Below are 26,437 nucleotides of genomic sequence, written 5' to 3'. Positions count from 1 at the left end.
GAGTCCTGACACAAGATCTGACACACGGAGGGCTTGGAAGGGCAGGTGGACAGTGAGCGGCACTTAACGTGAATATTTGTGTCTTTGTTTATCTCGGGCGTGCATTTTCAGAGCGCTAACGCCGTTAAACTTCATGAGCTCTAGTGTCCCTATATTCTGAGGACGATCATTCTGTGAAACAGTCCGTCTACAAGCTCCCGTGAGTTGTAGTAGTAGTTAAGACTATTTCTGTCGAAGAGAATTGGTGTAGACTAGAAGTGGTTCCCAAACGTTTCGGGGACGAGACCCAAAGGATTAGACCGGTTTGCCCGGGACCCAAACTAGTGAAAATAGCAGATCTACAAGCGCACAATGCGTTGCGAGCTTGTAGATAGGCTATTTTCACAATGTATTTTTTTTTTTTTTTTTCATTAATGGAATTATTTTATTTTATTTTTGGAAAAAGTTTAGGAAAAAATGAAGAAAAATATAATGGGATTTTTACTTTAGACATACAAATTGACCCACAAATGTGTCCCGACCCACTGTTTGAGAAACAGTGGTGTAGAGGGGGGACCTAGTGTAGAGCCCTGTGGGACTCCGGTAAACTAAGTATAGGGTTTAAGTGGTTAAGCGGCCCACCAGGTGTGTATGGTGTGCACGTGTTCTAGGTTGAGAGTGAGGGAAGTAGAGGGAGAGTGCGAGAGGCAGAGCGAGAGAGAGAGAGAAAACACCCCTGTAAACAGGAGCGTCCCGAGGGACGCCCGGGGGTCAACGCAGCACTGTTGGTCTGGCAGGGAAACTGGCAGCACAGCACACACACCTGCCAACAATCTATCGGCTTTTTCCACGATAATATGAGATGAATCTCGGGAGACAACGGTGACAATAGGATAAAACTGGCCCCCCCCCGATTCGCTTTCCTTTGAATGACAATCAAATTCACTCGTTTGCGTGTACGTCAAAAAATTGCTGAATCAATAACGAGCCGACGTACAATAAAGGCAGCGTGGTGGGGGGGGGGGGGGGGGGGGTCGGTGGAGAAACACCTTCAGTTAGATGAATTGATTCCAGCACACGCTGGCACTGATTGCCTCCTCCCACAACAGATGGCAAACGGAGAGGATTATCATGGTCTTTTCCTGCTATGACAACAGAGGGAACCGGGAAGAGAGACCGCCAGGGCTCATCATATCACTTTGTTTTCCAGCGCCATTTATATACTTCGTCGTGCACAACGTGACGCACAACAGGAAACAGCCAATCTACAAGCTCACAATGCGTTGCGCCGCGACCCGTTGTGAGCTTGTATAGATGTGATGTTTCCCGGTGCGCGTCGACGACACCCGCGCACACTTTAACCCATTCTGACCGGGCACCCATTTTGGTGTTTAGCATCATGTTATGCTTTAGCTATTGAAAAATAGCAGATCTACAAGCTCATATCGCGCCACCGAGTGGCGCGATACGAGCTTGTAGGTCTGCTATTTTTGAAAAATTCGAAGAACGACTGACATTTTTAGAATCTGATCTCAGGTCAGAATGGGTTAATCAGACCAGTGTGTGTCCCATGGAAACCTCGTATGAATCTGATCTCAGGTCAGAATGGGTTAATAGAAAACGCAGGCTTATATATCCACAGCTTTATTTACGCCCCAGTCCCGAAGAAACGAGGGGAATAATTAGCATAATGATTTCTAACCCAGATATAAGGAGGAATTTCTAATTATTTATAACATCTTGGGACCCTCTCCACTTGATCTGTCCAATAATGTTAACATAATTGCATAAGTTGTCGACGGGGGTTGGAGGCGGGGCTGCTTGGCGGAACGCTGCCAGAATATTAGACAGCCCTTTGTATGTCGGTACAAAAGCATGGTGCGGGGGTCAGCGTGAAGGAATGCCATGGAATCCCAATGTCCATGCTTAGGGATGCCCGTCAGGCAGCTACAGTATACTGTATCGGTGTTCATTTAACTCGGATAGTGTACAAATAGAACAAAATGGACCCGTCAGGGTGTGTGTGCAGACTGTGCACTTACTGTGCACTGTACAACATGAGAAATGTGTGCATTTTAGGGGTAATGTGCTCCGACTACAAATGGCAGCACTGATTCACGCGTTCATGATATGTCGTTGGCTATGTGGCAGCAAAGGAAATCCTTCCGTTTTGCACGTAATTCAGATGATTTAATGAAAATGTTACATTACCCGCCGTCGCTTCTATGAAAGTCCATTTGTATGAAAGTTCTGCATTGACAAGGAAATAAAAGCAAGCTTAATGGCTAACGTTTGGGAAGGGAAATACCAATGTCAACAAAAATCTTAGAAGCCATACAAAATAGAATGATTGAAATGCCTACCATAACCGCATGCTATACGGAGACCATTACACTGAAACCCCTTTATTGAAAATGCTCGAATACAGTAAAATGTAGGGAATGGGACAAAAGCGGAGGGATTGACTCCCATACCCTGCCCTTTCTGTTTGCTAATGCTAGAGCAGGAGTAGAACCAGCCTTTTATTGTGCAGCAATGAAACTCTCTTTCATCGCGGCGTCCTGGAATCAGTCGCTGAAGTGGTTCCGCTGAATAATGCATAAGGCCGCTCGCCTGTGTACACTATGTAAATAGTCAACAATGGCTACAGTGGTAACAACAGGCTTGGGTCTGCCGGTAGTATTATGTAAAGTGGCCGGGGGGGGGCTGCGTGTCCGGTTCTCTAGCCTGCTATTGAGGCGGTGGCAGGCCCCTCGGAGCGCGGGGGGGACACGGCCCGCCGCCCGGGGGCCCGGAGGGGACACGTGCGGAATTAATGAGGCCAATTTGGCGCGGGGGCCACGGTGGCGTCTGGCGAAGGGTCCTGGAGGACCACCGCATAGCAACCCCTCCATTCCACCTTATATACCTCGGCCGACCGCAAGCACTGGAAGTTACCTTGTCGCTGGAGGACACCTCGGCCTAGCCGAGCACCGCTGAAAATGGGCTCCGTATAGGATATGATTAACAGGTGCCCGTGGCCGGCTGGCAAAACATGATTTATTGTAGCCCCGCTGAACACAGCGGAGAGTACACACTGATGTTTATTACATCAGTGGCAGCACCCCAAGGTCCACGTTATGTTTTGGGAATAGGTGAAATGCCCCCATATACTGAGATATTGGGCATATCTTTAATTGTTCTTATTTTCAATTATTCCCAAACGTGGACAAAGAGACCCTTTATATTTTTTGCCAGTAATAATACAGTACATTGTTGAAGTTGTCCTTTTGCAAGTATACTTGTAGGTCAACACGAGTGTGTTCTGTTTCTCCTTCTCAGGCAACATAGAATACAGCTGTCCTGCCACAAACGAGTGTGTTCTGTTTCTCCTTCTCAGGCAACATAGAATACAGCTGTCCTGCCACAAACGAGTGTGTTCTGTTTCTCCTTCTCAGGCAACATAGAATACAGCTGTCCTGCCACAAACGAGTGCGAGATCACAAAACGGAGACGCAAGTCCTGTCAAGCATGTCGCTTCATGAAATGTCTCAAAGTGGGGATGCTGAAGGAAGGTAAGACCCTCAACTACTATTGTTGTTATTGTTGTATCCATTTGTAATGCAGAGACTGAACTAAATTTAACCAAATGCACCCATACGGCTCCATTTGGTTCCATGTGTACACACTCATGGGGTAAATTCACACTCAGAATTTTACTGTCCATGGGCATGTGTTTTTATTACACATATTAACATTTTTAAGGATAATGTCGCTTGACGTGACCGGGGGAGTTTACCCCAGGATACTGCACCATCCATATACGCTTAGGGAATACTGCACCATGAGCATAGCCATCTCTGCAATGTCCCAGACTGTCCTACAGTACTGTACGTCCGTTGAGCACCACATCAGTATGTGGCTCTCGGCAGCCGAGCGTGAGAGAGATGCATGCACGCGGGGCCGGGCCGGCAACCGATCCCAGTACCCCCTGTCCTCCCCCCTACCAACACAGCAGTAAATAATGTGCAGTTGAGCTGGGGACAGAAATATGCTGAATAGGTCGATCCCGCCGTCTGAGTAATAGAAATGTAACAGTATTCCGACTGGAAGGGCTCGGGCAGGGTCCCTGAACACACGCTCGGCACGGTCTCAGCTCTCCGCGGCGTATTGATCCACTAAATGTTTTCCGAACATCTCAGCTCTCTTCCTGTGGATGGTTTTTTAAAGTCACTCCAGCGGGGAATTCAGTGACAATTAAACATGCTGCCGATGGATTTCTTCGACTGGGTTTCTCTCCAACCAGCCCTGGCCCACCCCGCCCCCACCGGGCCCCCCTGAGACCCCTGGGCAGCTCTTTCGGGGGAGGCCCCTAATGCATCAGTGTGTGTGTGTGTTCTCCCCTGCCTCTCTCTCTCTCACACACACACACACACACACACACACACACTCTCTCTCTCTCTCTCTCCCTCTCTCCCTCTCTCTCACTTGTTGGTTGCTCCAAAAAAGCCAGACAGATGAATAATGAAGGATGTGTGGGTTTGGGGGGTGAGGAGGCGGTGTTATATTTATTCAAGGCTCCACTGGGAGTGCCTCAGAGCCTCCGTGAGGCAATAACATGTTATTGTTATTTTCTTCCCTTTTCTTTTTTTTTCTTATTTCTTTCCTGGAGTGTTGTTGGGCAAGTGTGGGTCAAGTGGCACTTACACTTGTTTTTTTTTAAAGTATGATTATCGTTCCCTTGCTGTACACGATACTGTACATTCGATAGTCTATGAATAAAAGGGAATATGTTGGGATGTACTGGAGGCTATAGCAGGAACACCCCACAATTTAACTTTAACATTTCAAACACAGTTTTCATACGCGAGTCATTTATCAGGGCATTTTTTTGGATTATATAGTAGCTGAAATCCGGCAACCCTTCTGCCTTTTTTCTCCACTAAGAAATTAGAATTCTCTGTCGAGCTAAAGTGCAGGACAGACTCACATTTCCCCCGTTATTCATGGGAGAGAGTGGAATCTATAGATATATTTCTAGTCTCTGAGTGAAGCCACAGACGAGGCCCGTATGGATCTCAACACAGTAACAGAATCCCCTGGACTGCATGCAGCCAGATAAAGACACACGGCCCAGAAAGACAGAGTAATCGCATTACTATCTGATGAAAAATTTATGCCAATATATCATCCTGGGGAATAAGAGACTACAAAAAATATGTAGTCATGGTCATAAATGAATGACCAGTCAAGGAGTCAAGGAGGTTAAAAAAAGATGAAGGAGCGTTAAAGCTCAAATATATGCAGACTTATTCTAAGCCTGACGTTATAATGCACACTTCTGTGTATTCAGCACATCCTCTGAATGAGAATGACCCTCCTCTTTTGCATAGCTGCAGTCGTCACTACACTACACACTACACACTACACACTGCACACTATACACTACACTACCACCCGCTTGATTGTCAGCGAAGGCGCTCTTCATTGCTTCCTCTCAAATCACTGATTTGTAGTACAATCAAAAAATCAGTACAGTACACAAAAGGGGGATACCATACCATACCATTTTTATAAAATCCTGATTAATGCCTAATTTATGCTGATTTTAACTTATAACTAACTGATTTTTCAACAATGCACCGCTTCGCAAAACCCATTCTTAGCTCGTCTAGATTGTCAATTTCCGCTAAAGAGAATTGGTGTCTGTAGAGGGAAGCAAGCCCTTTGGGTCCATGAAGTATTAGGGTTTACATGGTTGGACACATTTTAAAGTGCACTTCTGCATTACCTTGCCTCAGAAGCACGCCACCTTTAAGGTGTTACCATGACGAGATGGAAAGAAGTGACACTCGGTCCGTGGTTGTGGTAAGCTCCGTGAGGCCCGTCGGCTCAACGCCACGCTCAGCACCGCGGGGTCTAGAGAGCGCCAGCGCTCACGTGCCTGGAGCCGCTTACTTACTGTCATTAGTGCAGAAAGGTCATAGTATGGAAAATAAAATCACCTAATTATAACTTTACAGCTCCAATGAGGGACAGTACTGTACCCCGCCTCCACCTCTCTTATACTGTCAGGCTCTGGTCGGCTTCAATGTCCACCAAAAGAATCACATTGTGGAATGACTGAGCCTGGTTCAGAGACCAAAGTTTCCCGGTGAAACAAAACCGCTTTAAGCCAAATCTGCACTTGGTCATACCACCACGTCTGCCGAAAACAGCTGATCTACAAGTCCAGCGGCTCGTAGATCGGCTATGTAATTCCGATCTAGGTAATTCACTGCGGAAACATTGCGCTGAATTACGCCTTATGAGTAGACAGCATCAGTTGCAGAAAAACTCTAGTCTGCAATAAAAATGTATTTGATCATAGACTCACTGACATTTATGGAAGCAATTCAAAGCTAATTCGCTAACTACAAAAGCAATTACGGTAACACTAATTACGGGCGTTGTTCATGTCACCAAATGTGGTTGGGGAAGAAAAAAAAACTGTATGGGGAAAAGAAATCACCTTCCAAGATCAGCATGCCGCTTACGGGGGATCTGCAGTAAGACCCTGTGTCGACTGGCTGTACTTTCCTCTCACTGTATAAAGGAGGAAGTGATCAATAGAAGAATCAAATGTCAGGGGCAACAGGTTTTTCCTCTGATCAATGGAAAGGGATCAGAGCTTAGAGCGAGAGGGAAGAGCAGATACTATTGAGAGATTACATTGACATCGCTTAGTGGCAGATGCTCTTTTCGCCCTCTCTGTTCTCTTCTCTCTCTCTCTCTCTCTCTCTTTCTCTCACAACCACACACACACACACACACACACACACACACACACACACACACACACACACACGGTTCGACACATGAATAGACGTATAGCACCGCCAGGCCAAGGATAACCTGTGCTTCATTTTCATTTTTTTTTTACTAACCACAGATCGGAGCGGCCGTCAAATAGCGTTAAAGCCTAATTTAACGGCCAACGTTGTTAGCTCCAAGATCTGTTCTTGTCAGCATGCGACACCAGCGGGTACATAAATCAAGCTTCATTTTTCCACAGCCTTCACAATATCACTCCACTGTGTGTGGGCGTACAGCCTTAACGCTTAATCTATGCTTCGCTCGGCGGGGAAAATAGCAGATCCACAAGCTCACGCCGCATACGTGCTCTGACGGGCTGCGAGCTTGTAGATCAGCTATTTCCGGCACTCGACTGCCGGCGCGCAATGAGGCATAAATCAGGCACAGAGGAGAGAAGCGCAGAGCACAGAGCAGGGACGGTAACGTGTAACCTGTCCTATTCCCTTGGTTGACAGGTGAGATCATTGCAACAGACACGAACATGTGCCTAACAAAGGAACAGAGGCCGGCTAGGGGCTGATACACTATACATCCCCCCCCCCCACATACACACACACACACACACACACACACACACACACACACACACACACACACCTCCCAGCATGTCATTGTTATTAGCAGGCCAGTGTGCAAAGTACAACCACAAGCCCACAATAGCACACCTCGCAGTCGCATATTGTACATACGGCGCAAACCGCACCGCGCGCTCGCTCGCTCACATGTGCAGTCAGTGAAATGCTTGACATATAAATGGCTGCGTGCTTCTGCAGCAGCACTGGGCCATGAAGTAACCCAGGGACAAACACAGACTGTATAGCAGAGGGGAGCTCTATACTCATAAAGTCTAGGGAATGACCTGGGTTTGGAATGTCATATTATACACTGCAGTGTAGACGGACCAGAATCCCATCCATGTTATTGAAGGGGATTGAAAAGTCTTGTCGAAGCTTTCGGCCGACGCACGCCGTTTACATAACCGGGAGAGCGTCTGTATCAGTTTAGATTTTAGCTATACGCACGCACGCACGCACGCACGCACGTGCGCGCGCACACACACACACACACACACACACACACACAGACACACACACACACACACACACAGCCAAAGAGAACTTCCCCAGTGAAATACATACATATATATATATATATACATGTTTTATTGCACGCCGTGTTTGGCCACGTAGGCTTCGTCAGGTGCTTTGCATGCAAAGCACCTGCTATTTTGGGAAAACCGTGAAAACTCGTGCAAACGATTGAATATAAATCTCTGCTTCTGGGGGTCCCTGGAACATTTTCAGATGGGGGTCCGCGGCCAAATACATTTAATTGTGTGGGTCTTTGACATGAATACAATACGTTTGAGCACCATATAGCAACATAAGTTTATCAGAAAACTGAAAGGACTTAGAAGACATTCATAGAATTGGCCTCAGGTCTTAATGGGTTAAAGGAACATACTGGCGTCAATAAATGTTATGGTATATTCACAGCTTCGGGCATAACATTGTACATAAACATCGACCAAGACGACCAACAGATGTTTTTGTGTTTGTCAACATTTTCTCCATAGTCAAAAAATAACTTACTGTACATGAATAATTGAGTCAATGTTGGCTAAATATCATTGAGCTTGAGCACTGCAGATAAGTCATGACGTTTGAATTTCATTCATATTAATCAATCTTTTGTCCAGGCACTATATACGTTCAGCTCAACTTTTCAAATAAATCTGCTCTTTAAAAACGCAACACCAAGTTAAAAAGCGCCACACTACTACGTTAAAACACGCCATAAAGTCCAATGTGTGGGATTACCCATCTCAATTTTCTGTTTCTCCACAAATTGATGATTTGCATACCGTACTAAAATGAATGGCCTCACAGAAGAGAAAATCACCATACCGTACAGTATACTTCCAATGTAGCCTACAGTAAAAGCAAGGGGCTAACCATGCCATAATGCTGCTATTGTCCTCTAACAACTTACCGTAATGTATAGTAAACCCTAGGCTGTACTTTTTCCATCTACACCTAATATCTTCGCTGAAAATAGCCAATCTACGGGACTATGTAACTATGTGAGCCTGCAGTGGTGGAAGTACTGTACTTAAGTACAATTTTGAGGTATTAACTTTATTTGATTATTTCCAATTTCCAATACTCAGGTCCAAATATTGTACTTTTATTTTGAATTCCAGACCTTACTTGTAACAGAGCATTTCAAATTGTAGTATTGACACTTTTACTCAAGTAAAAAAAAAGTGAGTACTTTCCCCACCGCTGTGAGCTTGTCGACTGGCTATCTTCTCTTCGTTTCACAAGTGGCCCACTACTGTACATAGTGTGATGATGGTTTGTTTTAATTACTCGTGCAGTGTGAGCAGGAGGATGTTACCTCATCAGGGACATTGAACCCAACGTGTAAATGGAGCACATGAGGAGAGTGTCAGGACGGCGGACCCCTGGGGTCAGCCGAGACGGCGGTGGGGGGGGCCAAACGTGTGACCATTTTTCCACTGCTCTCGCTCATCGCCACTCGTGATTAAAAATGCTGCAACATGCTTACAAGCATGCAAAGCTGGCAACAGGGGCCCTTTGAAATAGTGCTGACGGCAGTTTAGTGGGGGCCGGCTGCCTTGAAAGGCAGGGTTCAACCATGCCTTTGCCATGTGGCCTTCTGATTTTCCCAGCTAAAATAGGGTCTGCCTAAGCCCCCCTTGGCATTGCCAACCATCCCCGACATCCTGACACTTTCCCCCAGGGAGAGACACCCGGAACAGGTGAGGGGCTCAACATGAGGGGCTCTGCCCCGGCCCGGGCCACACAAAGTGAGTGAAGACAGGCCCTTTTGTAGGAGTGTGCTTGGAGGGGGATTATTATTGTTTTTGGAGAGAAAGAAGAGCCCTGGGTCAGCTGGCCCCGGCCCCCACCCCGAGGCCCGTGCTAATCCGTGCACAAATGCCAGTGTTGGCCCGAAGCCCTCTCCCGCAAGCACCGCGCTTTGAAGAGATGACACCCGAGCTCGCCCGCTGCCACCCTCGCTGCACGGGCTGATGTCGTAGACGCCATGACACCACCAGATTGTCTTTGGATGCAGGGTGGCGCTCCGGCCTTCTTCACACGCTAATAACGCATCGAATGTTTACGCTAGATAGAGTAACACCGATTGGTCAGGGCTGTTAAAGAAGTGCAAAAGGCCAGACCCTTTGACGGTGTCAGCGAGTGGAAACCGTCTCGCCCGCTCTTCGTCTCACACACATCCTCCTCGTCTCCCGTCTCTCCGTCCGGCCCAGTTGGACATTCAAATGAGACAGGATAGTGCCAAGCATTAATTCCTGTCAGCATCTGTTAATTATGGCCGGGACTGCTCTAATTAAAACAGGCACCCATGTACCTTGGAAATCCTCACGCTGGCTTTGTGCGAGCTGACACAGCCACATGACTTAACCAGCAGTGAGAGAGAGAGAGAGAGAGAGAGAGAGAGGAGACAGGATCCTGGACGTCTTAGCGAGCCAAAGCGTGTCCACCTGGCAGCAGCTGAGCTCTCCAGGAGAGACGGAGGAAACCGTAGAATGCACGATTAACAGCGAGAGGAAGTTTCCATGCCTACAGTTACAGTACCATCACAGCTGAGTCGGAAAGTTCTTAAGCACTTAAACCCGGGCACCAAATGGAAGATGTTCAAAGACTATTCTCATGACCCCTTCCCTATAGTCAACATCCTCGGTTATACTGTATTAATAATGATTCATTTTGTGCTTCAACATGTTACAATATATGTTAAATAGTGAGGCTTTTTCTTTTCTTCGTCACTGAAACGTACGTGCCAACAGACGATCCCCCCAGTGCTCGCCGGGGATGATCAGACTCTGTTGGGAATTGTGGTTAATTAGGTTAGTGGGTTGTCAGCGTCAGGAAATTGACAGACAATCCTAATCAGATTTGCGTTTCTGGGGGAATTAAATAATTTATATAAGTAGAAATAGAAATCTCTTCATTCTACTGTATACGGTCTAAGAGACAGTGTAAGATAAGTGGTGGAAATGAAGAGGAGCTTTTGCATAAATCCACAGTTGAATTCCTCTTTGTGAAATGAAGGCCAGTGTTTTTATATTACATCATCTTCCTTCCCCTTCCGCTCCTCAACCCTGCCGACCTCCAATCACCGTGCATGATGGGACATATCCAAACTCATCCTCTTCCGAGGGCTCTAGGCTGATGGGCAAATTGTATTAGGCTCATTTGCAGTGGCCACACAATGCCTAGGTTTGACACCGTCCTCCCTGTTATAAAGTGATGAAATCATCAAGAAAGTGCTCCGGCTTGCGGGTGTTGTCCGCTCAGAGGACGCGGGCGGATTGGACAAATTAACCCCTTCCCCCCCCCCCCGCCACCACCGTCATCTCATTGAGGGCTTTCTCCATTACCCTTTAGTGTATATTTGTTTGCCAGGTTACATTATGCATACGAGGCCAATCCAAAGGCATCGTCCCTGTCGACGGGATTAAGATATCAGGCCTGCGTTCGGCAGCACTCACATCACGGAGGTCCAAATACAGGGGGGGGGACGGGGGGGGACGCGGGATATAAATGTTTGCATACGATCACATTAAATAAACAAATACCGGGGCCAAGTGGTATCAAATAAATGCAACAGCACAGATGAAATATTTTAACCGTGTTGAAAATTAATAGAATAGAAAAGACAATCCAAATGGAAACATTCTTATCAAATAATGAGATAATAAATAACTTATGTTATGATGAGGCCGCAGCTTGACATTTACAGTATCAGTGTGGGACCTGGCCCCCAAGGTGTGGCTGGGGGTGATAAGGCGTTGCTGCGACTTCCGCGAGAGAGGGGTGAAATAAGGGTCTTTTATGGGAAAGCTATACACCTTGCTATCTATCTGTCGTAAGACGGTGGAGGTGTTCTACGCCGGCTATGGGAGCACGTCCTCACTTGTAGCCTGGTTAAGTTACAGTACTTTACACACACACGCGTGCGCGCAGCCGCGCACACGCATGTTTGTATTACTATATTTGCAAGGACGTCAACATCTTAGGATGGCTATTTTATGAATGCTCTAACCATAAAGCCAAAAATAGCAGATCACAAGCTTGGAGCTTGTAAGCTTGTACATTGGCGCGCAACCAAGGTATATTCTATGTCCCTAACCCCAAACCTAACTTCTGAATGCCACACCCAACCCTAACACCCAACTCTTGGCGTTTTCCTATAGCCTGACTGTGAAAACAATACATATATATTTTTTCTTTACCAAAGGAAAGCCTTTCTTCTTTGTCCTCGCCATGTCTCTTTTTTCAAATTTTACAACACACGCACACGAGCGCACACACACACACACACACACACACACACACACACACACACACACACACACACACACACACACACACACACACACACACACACACACACACACACACACACACGGATGGACCCAGGTAGCTGGCAGGAAATTAGCATGCAGTCTACCTCACCCCAAAAGCTAAATAATTAGAGGGCCAGTCTGTGAGATCATTGACCCTACATTAAATATTCATATGTTTAGACCTGCTCTGGGCTCAGCTGTGTCACAGTAGACCAGGCAGGCATGGACCACATATGGGAAAGCACACACACACACACACACAGTGACACACACACACACACACACACACACACACACACACACACACACACAGACACGACATTACTCTGTCACTTTACAACACTCGCCACATGCAGGCAAGAAAGCACGGTGGTCACTCACATTGCTGGATTTACATACGATCCGTCTGTGCGTGCGACTGTACCGTTCACATCCCTTTCATTTCTGACGTGTCCAGACAGAGCCGACAGCTGTCGAACAGCAGCACTGTGTAGTGTGTACACTACAGTATAATATAGTAATAAACCCTGTTTATGTTTCAGAGACATGAAACTTCCTTTTGCATAGCTTTGTATATACAATATGGCCCGCAGTATATGCATAGTTAATCGTTGTGGATTCCACTCTCAAGCCTGTAACACTGTAACAGGGCTAGGCAATTCACCGGAAATATATCGAAAACTAAATTTTGAATCTATAACCGATTGGTTCATCTACAAATAGAGAAACAGGGTTGCTTATTACTGTATATTGTATAACAACAAATCAACAAGAACAAATTCAGATAGATTTTTGAAGCGACTACATGACTTAGCTTAATCCTTTTATTATACAAAAAAGCGGCGTGCACATTTTTAAATAGACGATTGTACAATATAGATCTGCTATTTTCACTAGGCCTATAAAATAAAAAGTAAATTAATCCTATAATCGAAGCAAAAGTTTGCAATAATCGTGATATTGATTTGAAATATTACTGCACTGTAATACGAACAACAAAGGCCTAGTGTCTCTCAAGACAGACTAAAAACAGGGGTCGCTGTTTTTCCGTTATTTGCTGATGGGATTCTCAGATTGAGTGTTGTTTGGTTCCTTTGTTAATCTGTGATTATTGCTTTCCTTTCCACAATTTAGACCAGGAAATGTCTCATTGTTGTTTCTCTTAACCGCACTTAATCACTCAAGGACCCCTGGGGGGTCCCCAGATCCCACTTTGAGAACCACATCCAGTGAAATGATTGATTGTTAGGAACCAAATGGCCCGTTACCACTCTGTAACTCAAACGGTGTACAAACGGAACCAAATGGCCCGTTACCACTCTGTAACTCAAACGGTGTACAAACGGAACCAAATGTTCCACAAAAGTTTGAGAACCGGCACAAACAAAGTCTTTATCGTTCTCCCAGGTGTGCGTCTGGACCGCGTGCGAGGGGGACGACAGAAGTACAAGCGGAGGTTGGACGCGGAGAACGCCCCCTACCTGGGCCTGACGCTCCCCCCTCCCACCAAAAAGCCTCGTGAGTACAGCCCCTCCTCCCTATTGTCTCCCACCGCTGTCTGTCTGTCTGTCTGTCTGTCTGTCTGCTCTTTTCGACTACAAGAACTATTAAAACGAACTGTGTCGTGCCATGAAACATACTTCACGAGTTCTCCATAAACTATGGAAATGGTATTTCAAATGTATTTTTGGTCGTGGACCCCCACCTGAAAATGTACAGTATTTTCGGTTTTCCATTCGGCAGGTAAAACTGTTCTAGGCCAGTCTCACATTCACCCCCCCACCACAACCCCCACCCCTCTCTCTCTCTCTCTCTCTCTCTCTCTCGACAGCTGAGAGTACCATAATGAGAAATATAGGCCAGGTATTGTTCCGGTCAGAGCTGAATTGTGATAAGTCTCCGAGCAGATGACCGATATTAAACGGCGTGGCAGTGTTCAGGGACACCGGTGACTCACATGCTCACGTGCACCTTTTTATTTTTCTGCCTTTTCTCCCCCCCCCCCCCCCCTCGTGCACACTGCGGCGAAGTGTTTTCAGTCCACTCATGCTAATTTAACCATCTTTCAGCCTGGCGTCCCTATTTTGACCATGTCATTTAAACCCTATTAAGACCGGCTGAGGCCCATTCTACAAATGCCTTCTGAATCAGTAGTTTTCACACTTTCAAGATTTTTTCATGTTCGAAAATAGCAGATGTACAACATCTGCTATTTTTGAATAGACAAAGGTAAAATCTAAAATGACACAGATGCTTTCCCCAAAAAAATAATAATAAAAAAGGTCGCAGTTATCGGAATTGTGCATTTCCCATCAGTGTGTCGGGCACCATCAGTGTGTGTTGGGCACCATATATGGTGTCCAAGTCTCGTGACATCATGTGACATTATCAGGGATGGAGATGTGGAGACTCTGATGTCATAGTAAATGCGACCTGCTGTCGCAGTTAAGCCCATATATGGAGTGGACATCCCTGATGTCATCAATATTGGCCAGCATCTCTACATCCGACCTCAAACCCTAGAACCTGTTCTGACATTCCATATGTTGATCCTTCCCCATCCATCTTTCCTCTTCGATGTCTCCCTTATCGACTTATACCTGTCAATATTCAAATTTCTAACTCTAGACGGGCAGCCGGCGAAAACTAGAGTTCTCAACAGGCCCACCTGTCCATTCAAACTCTAGGCGGGACTGACCCAAAGTTATTAGTGCAGCCGCACCCAGCAGCCGGAGAAAACTAGAGTTCTCAACAGGCCCGAAAATTAATTTCAAGCGTTCCATTTGCACACAATTGCAGAGCTGCAAGGTTCCATTTGGAACCCCCCTGGTTTGGAAACCTTGAGGGTCCCTGGGGGCCACATTTTGAGAACCACTGCACCAACGAACCGCTTCTCAACACAGATAGAATGACCCACGAGCCCATATTTAACTCTCCCCCCCCCCCTCTCCCCCCCCCTGTCCACCCATTCTCCCTCCACAGTCACAAAGATAGTGTCTCATTTATTGGTGGCGGAGCCAGAGAAGATCTACGCCATGCCCGACCCCACCATGCCGGAGAGCGACATCAAGGCCCTGACCACGCTGTGTGACCTGGCCGACCGGGAACTGGTGGTCATCATCGGCTGGGCCAAGCATATCCCAGGTACACTCTCCTCTCCTCTCTTTATACCTCCCTTCCTCCCTCTTCTATCCTTTCCTACCTGGGCCAAGCATATCCCAGGTACACTCTCCTCTCCTCTCTTTATACCTCCCTTCCTAATACATCAAAACAACTGCTCTCTCTCTCTCTCTCTCAAAAACATGCATGCATCCACGCGCACATGCAGATGATTAACGTCAGCTGACCACAGACTGTATAGACATGTGTGCATGTGTGTGAGAGAATCGAGAAGGGGGGGGGGGGGTTGGGGGTGGGGCATCTTTGGAAGGCACGAATCAATAGTGCACGTCTAAAATCCACGCATTGAATGAGGAGGGGATAGCAGGGGCTGTGCCAACGTATATAGTAATCACATTGAATGGGGAGGGGATAGCAGGGGCTGTGCCAACGTATATAGTAATCACAAGGGAGATTTAGAGAAGAGCGGAGGACCCGCCCAATCAAAGAAGACACCGCACCTCAAAGCATGCACGCACATGCACGCGTGTGCACACACATACACACACACACACACACACACACACACACACACACACACACACACTCTTGCGCGCGCTTCCATTGAATTATTGATGGGCATAATCATGTTTCTTCTCCGCCCCATAGACATTCTGATAGACGAGGTGTTAGGTTATAAGGGGCTGTTGAATTAAGGATACAGAGCCACACGTCAGCACAGATTTTGCTTCCTTCAAGGGTTTTCCTCTGATTTTGACAGAGAACACATTGTTTAGCGGCTCGCTTTTTGCAACCAAAGCAGATTCTCCCTGATCTTGAGTTTGACCCCCGCAGCCCCCGCCCCCGCACCCCCCCCCCCCCCATAACTCTATAACGTTAGATAGGTGAAGACATGGAGAGGAAACGCGCTAAATGAATGTGTCCCAGGCTCGCCTCCACAACGCCCTGTTCTCATCAGCATAATGGACAATTTACACTTTGTCCTGTATAGTGCAGGGGTTCTCAACCTGTGGGTTGGGACCCCACATGATTCTTTGGGGGGGGGGGTCCCCAGGTGACAGTGAAGTGACAATTTAAGGACGTTAAAGACTCTTTTATAATACCTAAAGAAAGAATGAAAATAGACCATTACTGCGTCAAAAGTAATCAACAAACTATACTATAAAAACTGGTCAAACATTGGCCTAATTGTCAAATAATATAAGAAAGAAAATAGCTGATCTACAAGCTCATAATGCCTCTCAACGCAAGGCTTTGAGAGCTTGGATATTGGCTATTTTCACAATATTTATCTGTGGAACCGAGTCAGACTAAATGAAATGCCTCAAGCTCAACTCCCACAATTCCAAATGCTTGTCAGGGTGGGGGGGGGGGGGGGGGGTCCCAGTTCAAATATGCGATTACCGTATTTTGAAAAGGTTGAGAATAATATCTGAGTGTAGTGTATGAGCACGTGATGCGGTTTCCAGGGGCTCCCAAGCAAAATGAGGAACAGTTTAAACACTTTAAGTGTAGCGAAATGAGCCAGTATCTTCCGTATGACATGCACAGAATAATTAAATGGGACAATGTAGTGTAATCCAATGAGAGAATGTAGTGTCCAGTGCAGATCATATAGGTTTCCCTCTACCTACAGTGGAGACAGCAGTAGAATTATCTACTTTATCTAATCTGACTGACATATCTTCTCTTGTGGGGGTCCCTATAGCTGGCACCAAACCTTTTCAAACGGGGGTCGGGGGGGGGGGGGGGGTCAGCAGCTTAAAACATATCAATTTTGGCGGTCCTTGTCCATGACAGTGTTTGAGAACCACCGTCATATCTCATTTCATTCAGAAGATGAACCGAAATCCCCAGTCAGAGATTTAAGGCGGCCCACTTTTCTCCTGCCCTTATTCCCCACAAAGTGGACTTGAGCTGACTGCAGGCGCCGTGCACCGCACAGCACACGCCGAACCCACAGAAAAGGGTATTAAGAGTTTTCACTCAGAAGGCGTGGGGGCGCGGGGTGGGGGCATTAATCAGGTCCAGATCTGGTAGTAAGGAGATTAGTCATGGACACCAGCCCCAAACCCCTGTCTCTCTATAGTCTGCCATGTGCCTTCCTCGGACCTGGCCGTCTGTGTGTCTTCCGGCAGACACTTGCACGGTCAGCAGCCTGCCAGTTTAACCCAAGGAGGCTTATAGGCAGGGCTGGATCACCACTGACCCAATAACATGGCATTACCCAAAACGTACCACCTCCTCGCACGCACAGCCAGCACCACCACCATGACACAACAAAGACACATGACTCAGGTCACCTGAGGACAAGAGCTGTGGTCGCCAACAGAAGCCATACTTTTTTTAACGAATAGGATTATTATGAACGTCTTTTTCTAGGTTTATCCTGCTGTGTATATTTTTGCTCAAGATATAGTATACATATATTAGCCGTTTCCTTTTTAACTGGGGCCTTGAATACATTCAGCTTCCATTCCCGGTGTAACATTACACATACATCATTTAGCCATTCCTGGTGTAACTTTACATCATTTAGTATTTAGTATCATTTAGCCCGTTTAATAGTGTTGTACTTCTTTATCAAGGGATTTTGTGGATGGCATAGCTTCTAAGCACCTTTAGATTAATCAGATTATCGCGATGACACTTATTGTGTAGTGAATTTGTCCAGACAGTGTACCAAGATCTACGCAAATCGGATTTGCCACACTCACTCTGAATCTATCCGTGATGAGTGTTGGATCTAAATGAAAAGCTGTACTTTACATGCCATAGATACATCCTGTTCTCCGCATTACAGGAACCACGGACTGACATATGTCCATCAGTGGTCATTTGACAGTCATACTGTACGACACCGTATGGTCAATAAACTGACAGATACTTCCTGGTGTCCAGTGGTGGGCGATAGCGAAGTATTAGTTTCTTTTTGTAAGTATTAGTTTCTTCACTCCACTGCATTTTAAAGACAACTATTGTACTTTTGACTGAGGAGAAAAAGCACATTATGAATGAATCACTCACGCCAGATTTCAAATATAGTAAAGAAAATAACATAGCCTTTTTTATTATCATGTCTGGAAAATCGTAGAAATCTTGGCGAAAAGGGCTACATTTCAATAGAGCGTCGCAGTGCGCCCCTGACGAGTGGCCCATTCATTTTTCCCATACGTGTTTCAGAAAGTATTTATTCAAATACCTTTAAAGCCTCTGCTAACAAATCATGACAATAAACACAATTGTTTGGGCCGAACAAACAATTAGAAAGAAGAAACAAATGGCATGGTACAACAACTTTTTTGTTGTTTATCTGATTTCTAATTATTTCTTCGGCCCCCAAAAAATGTGTTTATTGTCATGATTTGTCTCCATCCGAGTTGGCTTTGTCTGAGGCGTATGCAGGTCTTTGTCTGAGGCGTATGCAGGTCTTTAAGTAAATACTTTGTCTGAGGCGTATACAGGTCTTTAAGTAAATACTTTTTGAAACGTCTATGGGAAAAATGAATTCGAAAATTATCTTCCGGGCCGCTCGTCATCATGAAAGGGGGGCTGCGGGGCTGCGATGCTCTATACAGCAAATGCATTGATATTAAAAATAAGTAGTTTGTAATTTTTCTTTGCAAATACAGTATATGCCTCTACTTTAACTCAAGTTCAAATTTGACTGAGCAACTGTCACTTAGTGGATTAATATTTGACCAGGAGTATACTTTGACTGAGGTGCTGTGGTAGTACTACACTGGTGAATGAATTGAAACTGCAGCTAAAATCACAGTGCTTTTGATCATGGTCTAGAAATAGATAATGAATAATAAATGCATGTTCTAAGACAGTGATACGAGGGTGAGATTATTTGAAGTAATCTTTTAATTATGCAGCCTTGTCATGAATAGAATTAGAACCATTCATTCTGTCACACCTGCAGTTATGGTGTCTGACCACCAGACAATGGACCATTATAAGTAGATTATTCTGATCTGCCACACCACACACACACGCACACGCACGCACGCACGCACGCACACGCACACACACACACACACACACACACACACACACACACACACACACACACACACACACACACACACACACCTTGTTGATTTTGCTTAACTTTACTGTTCACGCAATCCCTCCACCCAAAAATAAATCTTCATTGTATTATTATATTATTCCATTTAACTTTCCCCATGCTCCAGTAGTAGCTATACGTAAAACGATGATTTGATTCTAATTGTTGCGTTTCAGTTGAGCTGGAAGGCTGGTCTGTTATCCCTTCATGGATAGAGTAGAGTATTAGGACAGAGGCGCTCCTCTGGCCATGAAATGGCTGCATAATTGAGTTGTACATGGCTGAACCTGATCAGAGACGGTTCACTGGCTGAGAGAGACTTGGTGCACTAACCCTCCATGCACCAACGGCACCCCAGGGCAGTCTACCATGCTCAGCCCTTTACTATATTTCTCCCTCCCATCCGCCGTGGGAGAAGAATGGAAGGAGAGGAGGGGGGGGGTGGGCGTAGAAAAGTGCTGATTGCATTCTGATAGATTTTTGCGGCCGTTGGCAATGGAATTAAAAAGATTAACAGTTCATTATGAAGTAGACCACATTGATTAGGGGCATTGACAGATGGGGCCAATGACCAAGGTCCAAATTTAACAATTTAGATGTCAGGGAAATCGACACTTACATTCTTCGGATTGATTTTTAATTGGCCCTTTTCTCTGCCAACATCTGAAAAAGTGGTTTGGAAAGCGGTGTAATTCTCCGTAGAAGTAACCCTATCGAGTTTTAATTGTAGGCCAATTGGAGAACGGCAAACCTGTGTCGTTATTAGACTGATCTGTTGTGAATTCTGCTCAGTGGAACGGGAACATGTGTCCGTTTACAGTGCACTGTGAATATAGCTGATCTACAAGCTCTACAAGACACGTTGCGATGCAACGCGCTGTGAGCTTGTCAATCGGCCATTTTCAGTGCATGACACCAGCGTGCAACAAAGTCGTGCCTAAATTAGGCTTATATACTGCCATTGAAGTATTTCCCTCACAGATACTGTACCACCCAATATTCACAAAGTATAAATATGGCTTCATCTACAGTATGCATGGTGGACAGTGGACACAGGAATCAGCTTCAAGTCATAGTTGTATTACAGATCTTTTTCCTTTTCTTTTATAAAGCGGCTGGGCAAGTCATATCTCATAATAGGTTTGCCTATTATGAGTGGAAAAATACAGTGCGTTAACAAAATTGCGATTTTTCAGCAAAGGCATTAAGGTGGTGGAGGGGAATAAAAGGGGGGAATAAAAGGAAGTGAACTAAGGGGTTTTAATTGGTTAAAAAAGCAGACAAAAGCATTCTTCCACCAGTTCACCGTTATATACCGCTCCGCAGCCCTCTCTCTGCCTTTCATTCTGAATACTGCCGTTGATTAATTGATAATCACCGTGGAGCTGTTGGCCACTGGTTATACTGTCACTGCTCCAAATAGCACCGTCGGAGCAGAGTGTAACACGGGTTGTTGCCCTGAGGGGGGGCTGGGGTCATTACGAGGCAGTGTTGGAGGACGATGACAGATGGCTTGTTGTTCCTAAGGTGCTAACAACCTTTGACACACATAACAGACCGCTGTCTACCCCTCCGGTCACATTCCGACCCCCCTAAAGCTACATTTCATTTCTGTCCATGACGTTTAGGGACAAACTAAGTACACTGACAGCAGCGTCTCTCTCTCCATATACTGCATGGGAACCTGTTTATCTCCTCACCTTCCTCTGTAGCGGGTGGGGGGAGGTTTGGTTTTCATATTATTATCATTGGCTGTTTTGGCCATTATGCTGGCTGGTAAAACAAAAAGAAGGAAGAATCTCCTATTTATGAGATATACCTGCTTCATTGTACTGTATAGTCTAGTTTAGTCCCAACTGTGAACTAGGTTGTTTTCATTCCTTTGTTAGATGTGGAAAGCCCTTTGAGACTGTAAATATGACCTGGTTCGACTTAACCCCATGCCCATTTTGGGCGGGAACCCCTTTTGGTGTTAGCATTATGCTATGCTTTAGCTATTGAAAAATAGCAGATCTACAAGCTCATAGTGCGCCACCGAATGGCACGCTACGAGCTTGTAGGTCTGCTATTTTTGAAAAATCTAAGAACCACTGACATAGAAACATAGCTTTTTCAGAAAACTGTCAGGATGTAGAAGACATTTTTAGAATCTGATCTCAGGTCAGAATGGGTTAAATGAAAAAACAACGGCCGATGATGATGTCATCATGAGCCTGATGAAGACCTTCCGAGGCCTTTTACTAAATAAGTCTGTTGTTTTTCCATAGTAAACATTGACAATGTTTACTATAGTTTCTCCTGTGAGCACATGGGTGTTCTTGTTTTTCTGACACTTTGTATAGTTTAATTTAAGTATTTTATTTTTCTACATACATTTTACACATCCTCATTTAACCCTGTCATCATTGTATGCTAATTTCAACACTAAAACACTGACATTTACTGTGACTACGACGTATTGGCACAACACATCCGCCATGTGCTCACTTTTAGATTCGTCCTGAGAAAACCAGATAAACCCTAGTTCCTAGTACCGACACGAGTGCCCCTCCCCAAACTCCTTTGATGCCCCACCCTGCCCCCCCCCTCCTCTACAGGCCATGTGAATGTCTCGGACCGTGTGAATGTCACGTGCACGGTGCAAGTAGGCGTTGCTATGCTGCGGTGTACGAGAGGCACTCACTGCGATAGACGCTGAGACGCTCCATGCTTGTCACCTGCTGCCTCGGCTTCCATTCCGGCTTCCCAGGCCAAGACGTTTCCAGCTAGGAATTCTGGTTCTGAGGTCCGACGGGCCGGCTGGAACCCTGGGACATGTAAACAATGTGGTACAAGTACATTACGAGAGGTTTAAAACGGGGATTTGAGTTTATTACCTATTAATAGGTCAAGACAAGTATATTTGTATAGCACCTTTCAACAAGGCATTTCAGTGTGCTTTACACAAAATGGGGATTTGACGCATCTTATCTTGTTTATTGCCTACTAATAGGGCAAGACAAGTTTATTTGTAGCTATAGCACCTTTCAACAAGGCATTTCAGTGTGCTTTACACAAAATGGGGATTTGATGCATCTTATCTTGTTTATTGCCTACTAATAGGGCAAGACAAGTTTATTTGTAGCTATAGCACCTTTCAACAAGGCATTTGAGTGTGCTTTACACAAAATATTAAGAGCTTTAAGACAAAGTGCAAAGAAACACATTGTAAAATGACGTGTACATGCTATTAAAAGGACATGTACACAGTACATGCTATTAAAAGGACATGTACAGTACTTGCTAGTAAAAAATTGTTACAACGTTTAGAGTATAGAAAATAACAACTAACAAGCATATGAGAATACAGCTACAGTGCAGCACAAGGAATCAATAAAGAACCTAAAAAATAGGGAGCGACAAAGTCTCCAGCTTTGATTTAAAAGATCTGAGCGTCGTAGAAGACCTGACGTTTTCTTGGGGTTTGTTCCAAACACAGTACGTGGTGCATAGTTGCATATTGTAATATACAATGAAGAGATTTTTTATTCCCTCTCTCAGTTTAATTCCAACTGCCAACTAATTGTTTTTCGTATCCGATTTAGGCCAGGTGAATCTAATGAGCTCTCCTTGTTTGCATGGTTCTATTCATTAATACGTGGGTCTTTTGGGAGCGTTCATCATCATCTGCTTTATTGCATTTCAGTTCACCCACTCAGCGTTTGACAGACAGCCGCACGGCGCTCGTTGTTAGAGGAGGAGGAGGCGGGGATGGGGGCAGCGATGTTAAAGAGAGATCACGTCTCATGTATGTTGTCGTGTTTGTGTCAGCCCACCCCGCCGCCACCCCTTACCCCTCACGCCGCCCCTCCGCTCCCCATCCATCCATCCCTCCCTCTATCCATCCATCCATCCCTCCATCCATCCATCCCTCCATCCATCCATCCATCCGCCTATCCTTCTCCTCCCCACCTCAAGCTTCTGTTTTCACTCTGCCATTAAATTGCGAGATCTACTTACTTACTGTGTTGCCAGCTTGATCCCACTCAGGCTGCGTAATCTCCTTGTAATAGAGTGTGAACAGTGCCGGGCAATAAATCAGCACCTCATCAGTGCACTTTATTAAATATAGACACCAACAGACAGCTCTTAGTATATTCAATTTAGCCTCTGACGTAGGCTTCAACACGGGAGATAAAGATAGATTGAGCAATCAGGTGGATGCCGCCGACACCCCGAAACCTGGGCCGGAGAATGCATTGAGGAGGAGCTGAGGGGAGATTGAGATGGGGTGGCAGGGCTGGGCAATTAACTGAAAATATCTCCAAACCGACATTTAGAACCTCTAACCGACTTAATCTTAGAATAGTTGAGAAGCAGGTTATGTTATACTGTACGTTACTGTTACAGTATGATTGGAAAAGGGAAAACGAGGCAGAATGAAAAAGGAGTGCTCGACTTTTTTGAGTTCACCTCCGGCGGTGAGGAGGGCCCCTCGTTAATAAAATAAATGACGTCTCAGAGGTACCAGTGGAACGATTAGCTCTGGTCCTTAGCGTTAGGGGAACGTCTCCTTAATGCTATGGTACTTTCAACTTGCTGCGCACGCATGAAACTGAAAATAAAATGACACTTGACCGTTGACTTTTTGAAAAAATAGAGCACTTTCGCTACTCAATAATAAAAAGACACAAAACCGTCTTTGTATTGGTGAGTAGCGAAATCGTTCGTTTTTATTTTTGCAGCAGTTGACAGGCGGTGCTGCATTTCATGTGTGCGCAGGAAGTCAAGCGTAACATAGCGGTAAGGAGAAGTCCTTAACGATATGGACCAGAGCTACGTAGGGGACGATCATTTACGATTCTGTCGGGACATAACTCTGATGTCGCTGAGTCGGCTGAAGGTGACTTCGCAATGTTCGGCAGTCGGCATGGCGACTCACTATAGCCTAAGCTCGTTCTTGTGGCTCAAGTTGCGTTCAGCCTCCGTCAGTGAAAACGAGCGCACCTTTTTCAATCTGACTGGTTTTCCGATCATACTGTGACATTGGTTAGTATTTCTTATATACGAATCTTTAGTATCTTTCACAGTCTTTGGTGGCAGATACAGGCAGATACACAGGCAGGGGTGGGGAAAGGTGGCAGGAAAGGGACATCTGCTAAGCAGGGTGGGGGGAAGGCTTTGTTTAGTTCAAACATACATACATACAGTAGTAGTATAGGCCTATACATGCCAAAATGGCCTGTAAGGGTCCATTTGGTTACATTTTGTTCTCTCAGAGTTGATTAACAATGGGGGATTTTACCATGTAGATGAGTCGTACAGTATATACTATAGGCCCATTTATGTCCATTAAAAACCATTCATTTACCTAGATTGCGTCTTTATCAAATAGTCTGAAATGATTGCATGTGTCCACGGTGCTTTGTGTGATGTTTTTGCATAAAGCCTGCCGTAGGAAACCGTCTAATGTTGATGTGCCTTTAAGCCATTCTGGCCGGGAACCCATTTTTGTGTTAGCACTATGTTATGCTTTAGCTATTGAAAAATAGCAGATCTACAAGCTCATAGCGCGCCACCGAGTGGCGCGCTACGAGCTTGTAGGTCTGCTATTTTTTGAAAAATCGAAGAACGACTGACATTTTTTTAGAATCTGATCTCGGGTCAGAATGGGTTAATCAGACCCAGTGTGTGTACAGTGGAAACCTCGTATAGAATCTGATCTCAGGTCAGAATGGGTTAAGCCACATCATCAGCAGAGCGCCTTCCCTCATTAAGCTGTGTTGCTCGTTGGCAGCGGAGATAAATTATGTGTAATTATGGCAATGATTAAAGCCTGATTCCGCCTGGTCTTTGGGGCCAAACAGAGAGATATAACGTCAGTGGAGGGCAGTGTGGGACCCTGGGGACCGCTAAAGACTCACGCGCAGGGGTCAGGGGGTCAAAGGGTGCAGATTAAGACAAGGGGATTACTGTATTCAACGTTACTCAGCCCCATAACGTTCACAGGCCGATGGTCAAATCACCCATTCCCCAGCCACTTACAATGGGATAATGGGCTGGTTATCGTGTCCAAAAGAAGCAAGATAGCTAGCTCCTCTTTTAATAGCGAGCAACGAAGCTGAAAAAACCAAGTAATAATTGTCAACCAGTCAGCCTCGGTTTCACGAACCAAATTTCATTTGTATTGACATGGTTTTTCATCCCGCGTGTAACGGCCTTTGTGTCGTCAAATCCATGTGCGGGCGGGGAAAGGCTCGCAGCAAGCCGAGCTGGTGGTGCTGTACACATGTGGCTGGGGTTCTGTTGGTGCTGTGTACATGTGGCTGGGGTTCTGTTTGTGCCGTGTACATGTGGCTGAGGTTCTGTTTGTGCCGTGTACATGTGGCTGGGGTTCTGTTGGTGCCGTGTACGTGTGGCTGGGGTTCTGTTTGTGCCGTGTACATGTGGCTGAGGTTCTGTTTGTGCCGTGTACATGTGGCTGGGGTTCTGTTGGTGCCGTGTACGTGTGGCTGGGGTTCTGTTTGTGCCGTGTACATGTGGCTGGGGTTCTGTTGGTGCCGTGTACGTGTGGCTGGGGTTCTGTTGGTGCCGTGTACGTGTGGCTGGGGTTCTGTTTGTGCCGTGTACATGTGGCTGAGGTTCTGTTTGTGCCGTGTACATGTGGCTGGGGTTCTGTTTGTGCTGTGTACGTGTGGCTGGGGTTCTGTTTGTGCCGTGTACGTGTGGCTGGGGTTCTGTTTGTGCCGTGTACGTGTGGCTGGGGTTCTGTTTGTGCCGTGTACATGTGGCTGGGGTTCTGTTGGTGCTGTGTACATGTGGCTGGGGTTCTGTTTGTGCCGTGTACGTGTGGCTGGGGTTCTGTTGGTGCTGTGTACGTGTGGCTGGGGTTCTGTTGGTGCCGTGTACATGTGGCTGGGGTTCTGTTTGTGCTGTGTACGTGTGGCTGGGGTTCTGTTTGTGCCGTGTACGTGTGGCTGGGGTTCTGTTTGTGCTGTGTACATGTGGCTGAGGTTCTGTTGGTGCCGTGTACATGTGGCTGGGGGTTC

The 26,437-nt window shown here is 45.9% G+C and overlaps 1 protein-coding gene across 4 annotated transcripts in view; it reads left to right on the top strand.

Annotated features, from left to right (window-relative positions):
- The window catches only part of esrrb (estrogen-related receptor beta), a 69,455-nt gene that overhangs the window by 30,593 nt on the left and 12,425 nt on the right, over window positions 1-26,437 (top strand). For all 4 annotated transcript variants that reach the window (XM_080783193.1, XM_080783194.1, XM_080783192.1 and 1 more), the window contains 3 exons: window positions 3,417-3,533; window positions 13,622-13,732; window positions 15,197-15,358. In XM_080783193.1, the coding sequence (XP_080639319.1) occupies window positions 3,417-3,533; window positions 13,622-13,732; window positions 15,197-15,358 (390 nt within the window). The remainder of the gene's footprint in view (window positions 1-3,416; window positions 3,534-13,621; window positions 13,733-15,196; window positions 15,359-26,437) is intronic.

The sequence above is a fragment of the Protomyctophum bolini genome (assembly GCF_963924005.1).
Source record: "Protomyctophum bolini genome assembly, chromosome: 15".
Classification (NCBI taxonomy): Eukaryota; Metazoa; Chordata; class Actinopteri; order Myctophiformes; family Myctophidae; genus Protomyctophum; species Protomyctophum bolini.
Note: the sequence above shows the minus strand (reverse complement) of the source record. Positions and strands in the feature narration are given on the sequence as shown.